Below are 15,759 nucleotides of genomic sequence, written 5' to 3' on the forward strand. Positions count from 1 at the left end.
CTCACGAGGGTCCTCTGTCAAATATTGATTCAGAGGGCGACGGTAGTGTTGATCACCCCGTGGTGGCCGACTCAGCCATGGTTTCCCCGACTTTTGGGGATGACGATAGACTTTCCCAGGCTATTACCAGCCCTGGACCACATATTGACGAATCTGAGCAAGGGTCTTCATCCCCTAGTACTGGAGGGCAACCTGCCTCTCCTTGCTTGGTTCGTTTCGGGGTACCGGAGTCAGGTAACGACCTTTCAAGGTCAGCTAGAGATCTCCTCGCCCTGGCCTGGGCCCCGGGGACTAGATAGGCATATCGATCTGCCTGGGGACTCTGGCTTCGTTGGTGTGTTCAACGGGAAATTAATCCCGTTCAAGCACCTGTACAGATAGTGGTTAATTATTTAGCTGAATCTTTCGATTCGGGTAAATCGTATAGCTCAATAAATGTTTATAGATCTGCTATTTCTACTTATCACTATCCGGTTGACTCCTTGCCGGTGGGCAAGTATCCTTTGGTCTGCAGGCTTCTGCGCGGAATAAAATTTAAACGTCCTCCTCGACCTAAATATCGATCTACGTGGGATGTTTCCCGTGTTTTGGATATGTTCTCCTCTTGGGAAGACAACATTGACCTTTCCTTGAAGGTTCTCTCTGTGAAGTTGACGGTCCTCTTATGTCTGGTCTCTATAAAGAGAGTATCTGATGTTAGAGCTTTGGATATCACTCGACGACAGTTCTCGCCGGGTGGTGTTCAGTTTTCGGTGGTGCGCAGGACTAAGACAGGTCTTCAGTCCGTATTCTATCCATACTTTCCAGCGCATCCCAAACTTTGTGTGGTTCGTTGTCTCCAGGCATATGAGACTAGGACAGCACCTCTTCGTTCTTCTAACCATAATCAATTGCTTATTTCTTATGTCAAACCCCACCTCCCGGTCACATCAGCTACTTTAGCCCGGTGGGTGCGGTTGGCTATGGAAATGGCAGGGATTGATGTATCCCTGTTTGGCGCCCATTCTTCCAGAGGGGCTATGGCTACTAAAGTAGTAGTGTCTGGTGGCTCTCTGTCGGATCTTCTTATGGCTGCTGATTGGTCGTCTCAGACGACGTTCCGTCAATTTTATTTCCGCCCAGAGGAACATGTCTCTATGTCAGTTTTGTAATATCCTTCTATCTATCATTGTTTTCAGCTTTGAACTTGCAAGATACGAGCCTCCTGTCTGATATATAAATCTAGATTTTCCTAGCTTGTGACGGAAAATATTAGTTATATGAAGACAGGAGGCGAGTATCTTCCCTCCCGACCCACCCTATCACGGTGTTTGTTGTTTTTCTTTTTCCCAGGTTATTGAAGTGGACTGCGTTCATCTGCTCTATGTAGGCTGATCTAATCCGGTTCTCTTGTTCATGAGGTTTGTTCCTGTTTGCTCAGGTTCCTGCGGTCCTGTTGACCATGTGTGCAGACGACCACAAGTCGGAATTGTTCCTGTACTTCACGATGACACCCGCCGTGCTGACAACAGCATAAAGAAAGAGGAGGAGTGGTTCCAGACAGCCCTTTATATATGAGCCAGTCAGGCTAGGAGGGGTGAAGAGAGACACAAGGGCTGCTGGGAGATGTAGTTCTAAAGTTTTTTCTTTGGAATTTGAGTTTTGAATGGTTTTAAAATATTCTGCTATGAGCATTTAAAAAAGAAAGCGTTAATGCAAAATACTCGCCTCCTGTCTTCATATAACTAATATTTTCCGTCACAAGCTAGGAAAATCTAGATTTATTCTATGTAATACATTGAATTTTATTTAATCCATTGTACTGGATCTAACTATCTTCTTATCTTGTATATATATGTACATATATCATAATTCTTTTACATATTGGAAGTAGTCAATCAAGTTAGTAATAAAACATAAAAAAAAGACTCTAGTTATTTTTCACCTTAAAAATCTCTTTGGAACACTGAGTAAGGATTGTACTGAATGTTGAAGACAGCCCCAGCTCAACCAGACTCTCAACATGGGTCATCTTCTCAGTCTCTGTCTCTTCTCGTGTTTGTTCCAGAGCACTGCTTTCAATCAGGGCAAAACATCTAAAAAAAAATTAAAAAAATAAAAATATTACTATATATATATATATATATATATATATATATATATATATATATATATATATATTATTAAATATTACCTGTATATTGTATTATAAAAAGTGCAAGCCATACATATATATAACAAATGGTAAGCTGTCAAATCAATGGTCCTAAGTTTAAAATTTTTGGGGAGTTTTATAAAATACTCATGGAGAAGTGGGTTGGGAAAAACACTGGCACTCATCTGCCGCCAATCCCCTGCCTAATGCTTCCTGCTTGCATCCCAACAAATGGAAAATGCCTTCTCAGCCAATGACAGCCAACGGCAAGTGAACAGCTAAGTGGGCATTTCCACTGAGCAGGAAGCGCTTAGTAGTGGGGACCAGCAATAAGCAGGGGCTCAGTAATCAGTGAGGATTTTTACCCCCCAATTCATCCCCTTAAAAAAAAAAAAAAATACTGAAAATTTGCACAAAAAGTTCAAAAAAAAATGCCATATGCTTGCAGATGTTAGTGGATGTAAACATAAAAAATGTAATTAAGGAAAAACTTCCTCACCTGTCCATGAACTGAAGCACGAAGTCTTCAAACTCTGCACTTGCCGAGCACAGTTCCCTCTCCACCTGAGAAAAGTCGAAGGATGACAATAGTATATAATACAGTATACTGGAGGAGAGAGTTCCCCAACTACAACTCCCTTCATGCTCTGACTAAATCAGCCAATCATATTCTTATAAGTTAAGCTAAAAAGGCTTTTTCGGTTAACAGCTATTTCTTTAAAGGAGTAGTCCAGTGGTGATTCAGTGGTGAGCAACTTATCCCCTATCCTAAGGATAGGGGATAAGTTGCAGATCGCGGGGGGTCTGACCGCTGGGGCCCCCTGCGATCTCCTGTACGGAGCCCCGACAGCCCGCGGGAAGGGGGCGTGTCGACCTCCACACGAGCGGCGGCCGACACGCCCCCTCAATACAACTCTATGGCAGAGCCGAAGCGCTGCCTTCGGCAATCTCCGGCTCTGCCATAGAGATGTATTGAGGGGGCGTGTCGGCCGCCGCCTCGTGCGGGGGTCGACACCCGCTATCTCGGCGGAGAGCCGGGGCCCTGTACAGAGAGATCGCAGGGGGCCCCAGCGGTCGGACCCCCCGCGATCTCAAACTTATCCCCTATCCTTAGGATAGGGGATAAGTTTTTCACCACTGGACTACCCCTTTAACTCTGAAATATAACTGAAATGGGAAATCTGACAATTCAACTGAAGGCTTTGTATTAACCTGGAACTTCCTGAGCACAGAAGATAAAGTTAGTTAGGTGATTTGAAAGACAAATACAGATTTACAGAGAAAGAAAAGCTCTTTACCTCTGACAGATCGCTTCTTTCTTGAAGTACTGAAGAGCAGTCAACTAAAGGCACCAAAGTGGAAAATGTTGCAATAAACTGGAATGTGATCTGTAGATGTATAAACGATAAAAGTGAATGTCAGAAAACGAAGAACATATTTAGATGCATAATGGTACAATGGTAACAGTCCATAGATAAAGTGACATAACACCTGTGAATCTTAAAGGGGTACTCCGCCCTTAGACATCTTATTCCCTATCCAAAGGATAGGGAATAAGATGTCTGATCACAGGGGTCCTGCTGCTGGGGTCCCCCGCGATCTCCCTGCTGCACCCAGCGATCGTTTAGAGCGTCGGGTGCAGCTCCGGAGGCTCGTGACATCACGGCCACGCCCTCTCGTGACATCATGGCTACGCCCCCTCAATGCAAGTCTATGGGAAAGGGCGTGACGGCCATCACACCCTCTCACATAGACATGCATTGAGGGGATGTGGCCGTGACGCCACGAGCCTCCTCCCTGCATCGCCAGTCATCTGACACAGAGCAAAGTTCGCTCCATACACTGGATGTCTGGTATGCCGCAGCTGAGATCGCGAGGGTACCTAGCGGTGGGTCCCTTGCGATCAGACATCCAATCCCCTATCCTTTGGATAGGGGATAAGATGTCTACAGGCGAAATATCCCTTTAAATACATTTCCCTGTACCTTATTCTAATAAATAGATAATAAAAAAGGACTCCACTCAGGATTCATTCTCCAATGCTGTTGACTGATGGAAATAAAAGGGGCAGAAGTGCTGGCATTGGCCATCTATATATACTACCAACCCAGTTCTAAACTTACACACTCTGTTCAGGAGTTGTTGGGCAGCCAAAGCAAGGCATGTGCAGAACTCCTCTCCAAAATGACAGCAGGAAATGTTTCTCCTTACTTTAAAAAAGTGTTACACAAGGTGTATGTAAAACACGGTATCACTATCTTTTTAACCACATAAAACCAATTTATTTCAAGTCCTGGCCATTTGCAGTACATACCATACATTTACTAAAATCATTAGGATCCACACCGGGCAGCGCTCTCATCAATAGAGGTAGCATGTGCGTTGGGCCTTCTGGAAACCACCTGCCACCAGCGACCAGGCTGCGTGCCAACCCTATGACACAACTTAGAGTTGCTGTAAGCTGGTGAGGCTCAGTTAATGTTTCCAAAGCTGGATAGGTTCTGCATAAAGTGAAAGGAAAAAAAGATATATTATTTTGTTCAAGTTAAACATGTTCAATTAGTACAGTTCAACAATACAATTTACTTAAAGGGGTACTCCGCTTCCCCAGCACTCTGAACAATTTGTTCCGAATGTTCGGAGCGGGCTGCGGGGGGGGCGGGGCGTCATGGCTACACCCCCTCATTGCAAGTCTATGGGAGAGGGCGTGGTGACTGCCATGCACCCTCCAATAGACTTGCATTGAGGGGGCAAGGCATGACGTCCTAATGGGCATGGCTGTGACGTCACGACCCCCGCTGCCCACTCCAAGCACTCTAAATGAACGATGGGTGGTGCACAGAGATCGTGCGGGTCCCCTTTGGATAAGATGTCTAGGGGCGGAGTACCCCTTTAAGTGTCCCTGTCGTTTGCAAAAACTTTGAAGGTACCTTCAAAATGTGGCATCAGAGAGCCGCTTTGCATATCTTTTCTTCCCAGATTTCCCAGTGGAGCATGAATAGCCTATGAATAACATAAATAGTCCACACATGCCTTCATGACCTCTCTACAGGCAGCCAGCGCCCCAAAACAGCTGTCTACAGATGGTCATTATTTCCTTTTGGAGAGATTTGTGGCTTGGTGTACAATCCTAGACATGTTCTAAGACTCCTATGTGGAGTGAAACACTGACTACTTTTAAGCTACCGTCAAAAGGGGGCATCATAGAGCTGCTTTGCATATCCTTTCTAACTTTCTGCCTTTGCCGCTACAAATTCTGAAAAATTTTATGGGAAAAAAATAGCGCAGCATGACTGACACCATGACATATCCAAATGGACCTTATTATAAATCAATGAATCCCATCAAGTGTTGGTATACCACAGTTGATAACGGATCTGCCATAGCTTGAAAGGGAAAAGGAAACGATCGTAGGGGTCGGGGCACAGGCTGCTATCCCACATGGGCAAGAAATTTGTGTTTGTATTGCTTGCCACTTATTCTCCTGATTCATTTATGTATATTCGTATTACCACTCATTTTAGTTTGGAATAGTACTTCTATGATTACATATTAATGAGAACTGTGCATTCCTATTTAGGAATACTACTTATCTGTGCATTGTCTAGCAGTATGCGAGTGCTGTAGTCACGGCACCTTAACTAACATCACTTTAATATATTTGCAGTATATTTCAGTATATAATTCAGAGCTATTATATGCACTTTATTTATAACTTTGTGCAGTAAGTGAGTCTGTACATGTAGCAGTTTTCTGCGAGCCCCAACTTTTTGTATTGATCACTTTCACAATACCAATCCATTTTGCGTCCATATATACATGTTAATTTAAATAGGTCTTTAATAAAGATGTTATGTTTTATGATATTAGATGTTTTAGATGTTGAATTTTTTTTTCTTGGTGTATACTTTGTATTATTGGAGTTCCCTTGTTGTCATACAGGAGTTGTGTCATAAGGACACAAGGGAGATATTGGTGCATATTACTACAACTTATATACTCTATATTAAAGTAATTAATATGGCTGTAAAAAAAAATGTCTCCTATAAAAATAAGGGCTCATGATTTTATTTTTAATTCTGCAATCTAGTTGCCTTATACTAATACAGTGCATAGTGAAAAAATTCGGCCCCCTTGAACTTTTCTACCTTTTGCCACAATTCAGGCTTCAAACATAAAGGTATAAAACTGTAATTTTTTGTAAAGAATCAACAAGTGAGACACAATCATGAAGTGGAACAAAATTTATTGGATATTTTCAACTTTGTTAACAAATAAACTGAAAAATTGGGCATGCAAAATTATTCAGCCCCTTTACTTTCAGTGCAGCAAACTCTCTCCAGAAGTTCAGTGAGGATCTCTGAATGACCCAATGTTGACCTAAATGACTAATGATGATAAATAGAATCCACCTGTGTGTAATCAAGTCTCCATATAAATGCACCTGCACTGTGATAGTCTCAGAGGTCCATTTAAAGCGCAGAGAGCATCACGAAGAACAAGGAACACACCGGGCAGGTCCGAGATATTGTTGTGGAGAAGTTTAAAGCCGGATTTGGATACAAAAATATTTCCCAAGCTTTAAACCTCCCAAGGAGTACTGTGCAAGTGAAAATATTGAAATGGAAGGAGTATCAGACCACTGCAAATCTACGAAGACCTGGCCATCCTTCTAAACTTTCATCTCATACAAGGAGAAGACTGATCAGAGATGCAGCCAAGAGGCCCATGATCACTCTGGATGAACTGCAGAGATCTACAGCTGAGGTGGGAGACTCTGTCCATAGGACAACAATCAGTCGTATACTGCACAAATCTGGCCTTTATGGAAGAGTGGCAAGAAGAAAGCCATTTCTTAAAGATATCCATAAAAGTGTCGTTGAAAGTTTGCCACAAGCCACCTGGGAGACACACCAAACATGTGGAAGAAGGTGCTCTGGTCAGATGAAACCAAAATTGAAATTTTTGGCAACAATGCAAAACGTTATGTTTGGCGTAAAAGCAACACAGCTCATCACCCTGAACACACCATCCCCACTGTCAAACATGGTGGTGGCAGCATCATGGTTTGGGCATGCTTTTCTTCAGCAGGGACAGGGAAGATGGTTAAAATTTATGGGAAGATGGATGGAGCCAAATACAGGACCATTCTGGAAGAAAACCTGATGGAGTCTGCAAAAGACCTGAGACTGGGACAGAGATTTGTCTTCCAACAAGACAATGATTCAAAACATAAAGCAAAATCTACAATGGAATGGTTCACAAATAAACATATCCAGGTGTTAGAATGGCCAAGTCAAAGTCCAGACCTGAATCCAATCGAGAATCTGTGGAAAGAACTAAAAACTTTCAGATGTGCAAACCTGATAGAGACATACTCCAAGCGACTTACAGCTGTAATCGCAGCAAAAGGTGGCGCTACAAAGTATTAACTTAAGTGGGCTGAATAATTTTGCACGCCCAATTTTTCAGATTTTTATTTGTTAAAAAAGTTTGAAACATACAATAAATTTCGTTCCACTTCATGATTGTGTCCCACTTGTTGTTGATTATTCACAAAAAAAATTACAGTTTTATATCTTTATGTTTGAAGCCTGCAATGTGGCAAAAGGTCGAAAAGTTCAAGGGGGCCGAATACTTTCACTATGCACTGTATCTAAAGGCTTATTATCAAGAAAATATATTATAATAAAAGTACAGACAGGGATAAGCAGGTAACAAAGTCACAAACACCACACATTGAATCAACTTGTTACCTTTCAAGTACTGGAGGAATTACAAGCTCCGGGCGCATGAGTGCAAGATTCTGCAGGGCTTGTGCTGCCTCCAGACTTCCAGTTTTACTAAACATGGCCAGGAGAACAGGCTGCATTACACTCTGCACAAAGTCTGTTACGTCTTGGTCACTCAGCTTGTGGCTGTCAGGCACGGGGGTCAGCCAGGACGGCTTCTTATACCGCTCCCGATGCAGTCTTCGCACAACACAGCATGGCAGTCTCTGCAGCAGTTTCATAAGTTTTGTCTAACAAAAAAAGGTGGAAAGTTTTCAGGAAGGTGTAAATTTGGGCCACATTGCTAAAAGAAACGTGGCAAGTAAACAGCAAGTGTAGATGTCCGCATGTTTCTTTGCATGAAAAACACCAGAGATGATACAACTACATTGTCCAGTACTGCCTAAAGTACCAAGTGGACACACACACTGTCACACTGGGAATCATCCTGCCAATGAATAGCATCGATATTAGGCATCACATGAGGATAAGTTCTAGGTGGCTATATTGTCTCAGAATAACTCTGCCTGGCAACACAGGAGACGCAGTAACATATTTGTACCTCACTACCAGTGTCTGGGACATGTAGTATGGACCTAAACAAAGAAGACCTTCACATGGAGGAAGGGAACTTACTCTCTGGTGCCATCTATCGGAGGTAGCGTTCCTGCAAGTCAATGATCGGCCCTTTCAAGAGCCTTTAAACATGACTAATAATATTAGTAAAGAGGGAAGAGTTAGATGATTGAAGGCTCTTGATCTGCAGGGACACTACTTCTAATTGGTGGCACCAGAGGCTACTCTCCTTGAATCTGAGGAAGAGCTGCTTTGAGTATTTATTTTTCGCAGTGGAGCAGGCATGGCCTATAAGACTCCACGTACCTTTTGGAACTCTCCTCAAGAAAAATTATTACCCCTTTATTATGCCCCCACCAAAAAACACACACAAAAATGTCTATCCAAGCTTGGGTACTACCAAGTGAGATTAAAAATGTAATACTGGTAAATCTCATCTTTTCTCTTCCTCATCATGTCTGACGCACTTTAACACAAGACTTCTCTTGGCCACCTACATCTCCACAGTAACAAACAAAACATGTTATACATCCAGACCCTTCCTTTTCACGCCATCTCTCTACTAACGTATATAGGGGGGGGGTTAGCAAAGGAGTACTTTGTGATGACAACTTTCATTTTACCCTAAAATGTATGGCGCAACCAACTAAAATATTTTGTGGGGAAATTGAAAAGAAAACTGCAATTTTGCAAACTTTGGAGGATTTAGTTTTTACGCAGTGCACTTTATGGTAAAACTGACATGTTCTATTTATTATGTGGGTCAATATGATTAAAATGATACCCATGTTTACATGCTCTACTATTATTCTACTACTTAAAAAAAAAAAATATAACAAAATTGGTCTGTTTAAAATAACCCTTTTCTGAATCTACAACTTTTTTTTTTCCGTATACAGGGCTGTATGAGGGCTCATTTTTTTTGCACAGTGATCTGTAGTTGCTATTAGTTCCACTTTTGTGTATATGTGACTTTTTGATCACATTTTATTTTTCTGGGATGTGATGGGACCAAAAAGCAGCAATTGTGGACTTCTTTTTTTTATCTTACAGTTTAAGTTTACACCGTACGGAATCATTAACATTATATTTTAATAGGTCGGACATTTACACACGCGCAGATGCCAAATATGTTTATCTATACATTTTTTGGGTAAAGTGGGGATTTTAATTTTTATTGGGAAATGCTATGCACTGATCAGTAATATCGGCTAGGGATGTCCAGATACCCGGCATTTGCTTGGTATCGGGGACTCAGTTAATGTCCCCGATACCAAGTCCGATACCTGCTGCAGTGGGGCTGCCCCGTTTTCCCGTCTGCATCATGGCGTCCCATGGAGGAGCATGTGACACAAACGTCACTCCACCTCCTCCACTGCGCCCAGCGTAATGCTATGGAGGAAGCAGAGTGACGTGTATGTCACATGCTCCTCCATATGGTGCCATGATGCGGACGGGAGAATGGGGCAGCAGAGCGGCAACACCCGACAGAGAAGCGGAATTATCCTATGGCAGGTGGCGTTGGTGCTCTGTTGCAGATTGTCAGGAAGAAGAGCAGGAGGAGAGACATGACCAGGGCTCCGGGAGAGGAGGAGGAGGAGTGAGGTAACCAGAGATATAACTTTCTTATACTGTGTATATGAAACTGCTGAGGTCTACACTGTGCATATGACACTACTGGTGTGTATGCTACTGCTGTCTATAGGCAGGGGCTGCTGTCTACAGGGAGGGGGGGGCGCTGTGGTCTACAGGGGGGCTGCTACTTATGTCTACAGGGGACTGCTGCTAATGTCTGCAACTATGTATACTGCCTACAAGGGGACACTACCTACTATTAAAGGCAATCTTACAGCAGAGTCACCTGCACTAACATGAATTTATAGATTGATAATGGAGGTAACCCGGTTTTATACCATTGCTCACCATGTGAACATCAGCGCAATCGCTCTGGAGACATCGGTTTTGCCGCCAATGCAATTTCCTTGTTCTGCCCAATGGAGAAGAGAGAAATCTTTGCTCATACTACAGCAGCCGCCTCCATTGCACACAACAAGGACCCACATATCAGCAGCACCAGAAACCGGGTCACCCTTGTGTCAGATTCCCTTTAAAAAAATAAAATAAAAGTACTCATAATTGGTATTGGCGAGTACTAGAATTAAAGTATCGGTATTCATACTCTGTCTTATAAAACTGGTATCGGAACATACATAATACCGACGATCTACTTCTCTGGTCTGCTAGAAGGCAGAGCAGAGGAAGAGATCGTCGAAGCAGCCGGCAGGCACTTAAGGTCACCTGCAGTGGCCAATATGAGTCATTGAACCCCTGCGATTTTGCCACGGGTGGTCCAATGTGTGACCCCCCCCCCCCCCCCAGACCTCACAATGAAGCAGATGCAGTGATCAGTCTTGATCATGGCCTCTGAGGAGCTAATGAAGGTCATCAGCACAATCGCTGATGTCTGCCTTTACTGCTGGGTCCATGGCTGCGAATGGAATTGCATGAAGCGAGCGCAGCTCCTGTGCTCGTTTAATGTACAGGACCAAAAAGTACCAGGATGTATATTTATGTCCAATGTTCTTAAGGGGTTAATCAAGACTATTTGTTGCTTTTGGATGCATTAGGGTGCATGCACACTACGTTTCTTAAGATACGGGACCATATACGGCTGGGGAGAGGGGGGCGGAGAGTCGGGGGCGGGGCAACCGCACGCTGCCGTATGCGGTCCCGTATCTAATTTATTTCAATGAGCGACCAGAGTGAAACGCTGCCTCCGGTTGGCTCCGTTTTGCCCCGTATACGGTTTCCCGACCGGACCTAAAAACGCTGTTGACTACGTTCGTAGGTCCGGTCGGGAAACCGTATACGGGCCAAAACAATCATCTGGCTCATCCTAGGGACATGTCAGAAATTTGGATTGGTGAGGATCTTGGTGCCGAAACCTGCTAAAACAAAGGGGTAATAGCATCTATGACACTTTCTTTATATCCATACACTGCATACTCAGCTTTCTGAGAAAAGATGTCATTGTCCATTCTGGTCCGATTTGTAGGGTCTCCGCTCCAAGTCCCCAACAATCATAACTGACATGTCCCTGTGAGGTGTCAGAAATTTGTTATAACAATAGGTATCCTCTAAGCCAGTGTTTTTCAAACAGGGTGCCTACAGCTGTTGGAAAAACTACAACTACCAGCATGCTCAGACAGCCAAAGGCTGTCTGGGCATGCTGGGAGTTGTAGTTTTGCAACAGTTGGAGGCATACTGTTTGGGAAAACACTGCTTTAAGCAATGTGCAAAACAATCTTTTCATGGAATAAAAATAGCTGCCTGGTCACAAGCTCCTTTCGGATTACACAACATCTGCAAGCCTCCTGATGTTTAACTGTTTAGCACCTCAACGCTTATTTTTAGCAAGTCCTTGTCATGCATCCAGTATACAAAAGGACATTTCAACATCACATGCTGACATCTTATCTGTGCACCAAGGAAAAACCTAGGTAGATTTCACAAGTTCTGTGTCTGTGGTACAGGCCCAGGAGACCAAGAAACAGGAAGAAATCCAAATACAGTGACCCCCCCCCGACCTACGATGGCCCCGACATACAATAATTTCAACATACCATGGCCTCTCAGAGGCCATCGCATGTTGAAGGCAGCATCAACATATGATGCTTTTATGTCGGGGCCATCGCATAAACTGCTATGCGGCAGCGCAGACTGCTTCAGCTGCCACCGGATAGCCGTTTATGGTGCCCTGTGTGCTCCGCTGACGATCACTTACCTGTCCTCGGGGCTCCGGCGCATCCTCTTCGGGATCCCCTGCATCGTCGGCGCTCTCCATCGTTGTCATCACGTCGCTGTGCACGCCGTCCCATCATCCAATAGGAGCGGCGTGCGTAGCGACGTGATGGCGGCGACGGAGAGCGAGGATGCAGGGGAAGCAGAGGCCTTGCTGGAGCGTCGGGGACGCGGCGACCGCGATGGAAGGCGACATCCAGGGCAGCGGTGATGGTCCGGAGCGGCGGGGACACGTGAGTATAACCTCCAATACCAGTGGTCTTCAACCTGTGGACCTCCAGATGTTGCAAGACTACAACTCCCAGCATGCCCGGACAGCCAACGGCTGTCCGGGCATGCTGGGTGTTGTAGATTTGCAACATCTGGAAGTCCACAGGTTGTAGACCACTGTCCTATACTTTACATTGCACAGATCCCTCAACATACGATGGTCCATTTGGAATGGATTACCATCGTATGTTGAGGGACCACTGTACCTGGAGGCCCCTGGGCAATGAAAGGTGCCAGCTGTGTTAAGAAGAGAGCTGCTAGTAGGCCATCCTGTTTATCATGTAATATTATTTATAAAGTTAGCTTCCATTACAGGGTATGAATTGCAATAACATTTGACAATTATGTAGAAATAGTTTTTTGTAAATGGTTGCTATAAACCAAATGATGCAGAGTGAAGCTTCTGGAGCGAGGTACCAAAAGTCCCATAGACTTGCATGACACTTTAGACAAAAAAACAGACCCTGGCAAATGGGGGGTGGTTTAGGGTTAATTTAACCCCTTAAGGACACAGCCCATTTTCACCTCTAGGACGCAGCCCTTTTTTGCACATCTGACCACTGTCACTTTAAACATTAATAACTCTGGAATGCTTTTACTTATCATTCTGATTCCGAGATTGTTTTTTTGTGACATATTCTACTTTAACATAGTGGTAAATTTTTGTGGTAACTTGCATCCTTTCTTGGTGAAAAATCCCAAAATTTGATGAAAAAAATTGAAAATTTAGCATTTTTCTAACTTTGAAGCTCTCTGCTTGTAAGGTAAATGGATATTCCAAATATTTTTTTTTTGGATTCACATACAATATGTCTACTTTATATTTTCATCATAAAATTGACAAGTGTTTACTTTTGGAAGACACCAGAGGGCTTCAAAGTTCAGCAGCAATTTTACAATTTTTCACAAAATTTTCAAACTCGCTATTTTTCAGGGACCAGTTCAGGTTTGAAGTGGATTTGAAGGGTCTTCATATTAGAAATACCCCATAAATGACCCCATTACAAAAACTGCACCCCCCTAGTATTCAAAATGACATTCAGTAAGTGTTTTAACCCTTTAGGTGTTTCACAGGAAAAGCAGCAAAGTGAAGGAGAAAATTCACAATCTTCATTTTTTACACTCCCATGTTCTTGTAGACCCAATTTTTGAATTTTTACAAGGGGTAAAAGGATAAAATTTATACTTGAATTTGTAGCCCAATTTCTCTTGAGTAAGCACATAACTCATATGTCTATGTAAAGTGTTCGGCGGGCGCAGTAGAGGGCTCAGAAGCGAAGGAGCGACAAGGGGATTTTGGAGAGTAAGTTTTTCTGAAATGGTTTTTTGGGGGCATGTTGCATTTAGGAAGCCCCTATGGTGCCAAAACAGCAAAAAAAAATTGCATACCATTTTGGAAACTAGACCCCTTGAGGAACGTAACAAGGAATTAAGTGAGCCTTAATACCCCACAGGTGTTTCATGACTTTTGCATATGTAAAAAAAAAAAAAAAAAGAAAATTTTCACTAAAATGTGTGTTTCCCCCCAAATTTCACATTTTTGCAAGGGTTAATAGCAGAAAATACCCCCCAAAATTTGTAACCCCATCTCTTCTGAGTATGGAGGTACCCCATAAGTTGACCTGAAGTGCATTACGGGCGAACTACAATGCTCAGAAGAGAAGGAGTCATATTTGGCTTTTTGAGAGCAAATTTTGCTCGGGGGGCAGGTCGCATTTAGGAAGCCCCTATGGTGCCAGGACAGCAAAAAAAACGACATGGCATACCATTTTGGAAACTAGACCCCTCGGGGAACGTAACAAGGAGTTAAGTGAACCTTAATACCCAACAGGTGTTTCACGACTTTTGCATATGTAAAAAAAAATTTTTTTTTTTTTTACCAAAAATGCTTGGTTTAGCAAAAATTTTACATTTTTAAAAAAGGTAATAGCAGAAAATACCCCCCAAAATTTGAAGCCCAATTTCTCCCGATTCAGAAAACACCCAATATGGGGATGAAAAGTGCTCTGCTGGCGCACTACAGGTCTCAGAAGAGAAGGAGTCACATTTGGCTTTTTGGAAGCAAATTTTGCTCTGGGGGCATGCCGCATTTAGGAAGCCCCTATGGTGCCAGGACAGAAAAAAAAAACCCACATGGCATTTTGGAAACTAGACCCCTTGGGGAACGTAACAAGGGGTAAAGTGAACCTTAATACCCCACAGGTGTTTCACGACTTTTGCATATGTTAAAAAAAAAAATTTTTTTACACTAAAATGCTTGTTTTCCCCCAAATTTTACATTTTTACAAGGGATAATAGCAGAAAATACCCCCGAAAATTTGTAACCCCATCTCTTCTGAGTATGGAAATACCCAATAAGTGGACGTGAAGTGCACTGGGGGCGAACTACAATGCTCAGAAGAGAAGGAGCATCATTGAGCTTTTGGAGAGAGAATTTGGCCATGTGCATTTCCAAAGCCCCCCATGGTGCCAGAACAGTGGACCCCCCCACATGTGACCCCATTTTTAAAACTACACCCCTCACGGAAGGTAATAAGGGGTGCAGGGAGAATTTACACCCCACTGGCATTTGACGGATCTTTGGAACAGTGGGCTGTGCAAATTAAAAATTTTTTCATTTTCACAGACCCCTGTTTCAAAGATCTGTCAGACACCTGTGGGGTGTAAATGCTCACTGTACCCCTTGTTACATTCCGTGAGGGGTGTAGTTTCCAAAATGGGGTCACATGTGGGTATTTATTGTTTTGCACTTATGTCAGAACCGCTGTAAAATCAGCCACCCCTGTGCAAATCACCAATTTAGACCTCAAATTTACATGATGCACTCTCCCTTCTGAGCCTTGTTGTGCGCCCCCAGAACACTTTGCGCCCACATATGGGGTATCTCCGTCCTCAGGAGAAATTGTGTTACAAATTTTGGAGGCTTTTTTTCTTTTACCGCTTGTGAAATGTTAAAGTATAGGGCAACACCAGTATGTTAGTGTACAAAAATGTTAGTGTAAAAAAAAAAAACATGCTGGTGTAGACCCCAACTTTACCTTTTCATAAGGGGTAAACGGAGAAAAAGCCCCCCAAAATTTGTTAGGCAATTTCTCCCGAGTACGGCGATACCCCATATGTGGCCCTAAACTGTTGCCTTGAAATACGACAGGGCTCCTGTGCAAGTGAGAGCGCCATGTGCATTTGAGGCCTAAATTAGGGATTTGC

The 15,759-nt window shown here is 43.3% G+C and overlaps 1 protein-coding gene across 2 annotated transcripts in view; it reads right to left on the reverse strand.

The window, feature by feature from the left end:
• Positions 1-15,759, reverse strand: part of PSME4 (proteasome activator subunit 4) — a 185,717-nt gene that overhangs the window by 89,149 nt on the left and 80,809 nt on the right. For both annotated transcript variants that reach the window (XM_056567663.1, XM_056567664.1), the window contains 5 exons: positions 7,891-8,156; positions 4,449-4,635; positions 3,433-3,522; positions 2,634-2,698; positions 1,925-2,075 (listed from right to left, as the gene is read on the reverse strand). In XM_056567663.1, the coding sequence (XP_056423638.1) occupies positions 1,925-2,075; positions 2,634-2,698; positions 3,433-3,522; positions 4,449-4,635; positions 7,891-8,156 (759 nt within the window). The remainder of the gene's footprint in view (positions 1-1,924; positions 2,076-2,633; positions 2,699-3,432; positions 3,523-4,448; positions 4,636-7,890; positions 8,157-15,759) is intronic.

This window comes from Hyla sarda, chromosome 3, assembly GCF_029499605.1.
Source record: "Hyla sarda isolate aHylSar1 chromosome 3, aHylSar1.hap1, whole genome shotgun sequence".
NCBI lineage: Eukaryota > Metazoa > Chordata > Amphibia > Anura > Hylidae > Hyla > Hyla sarda.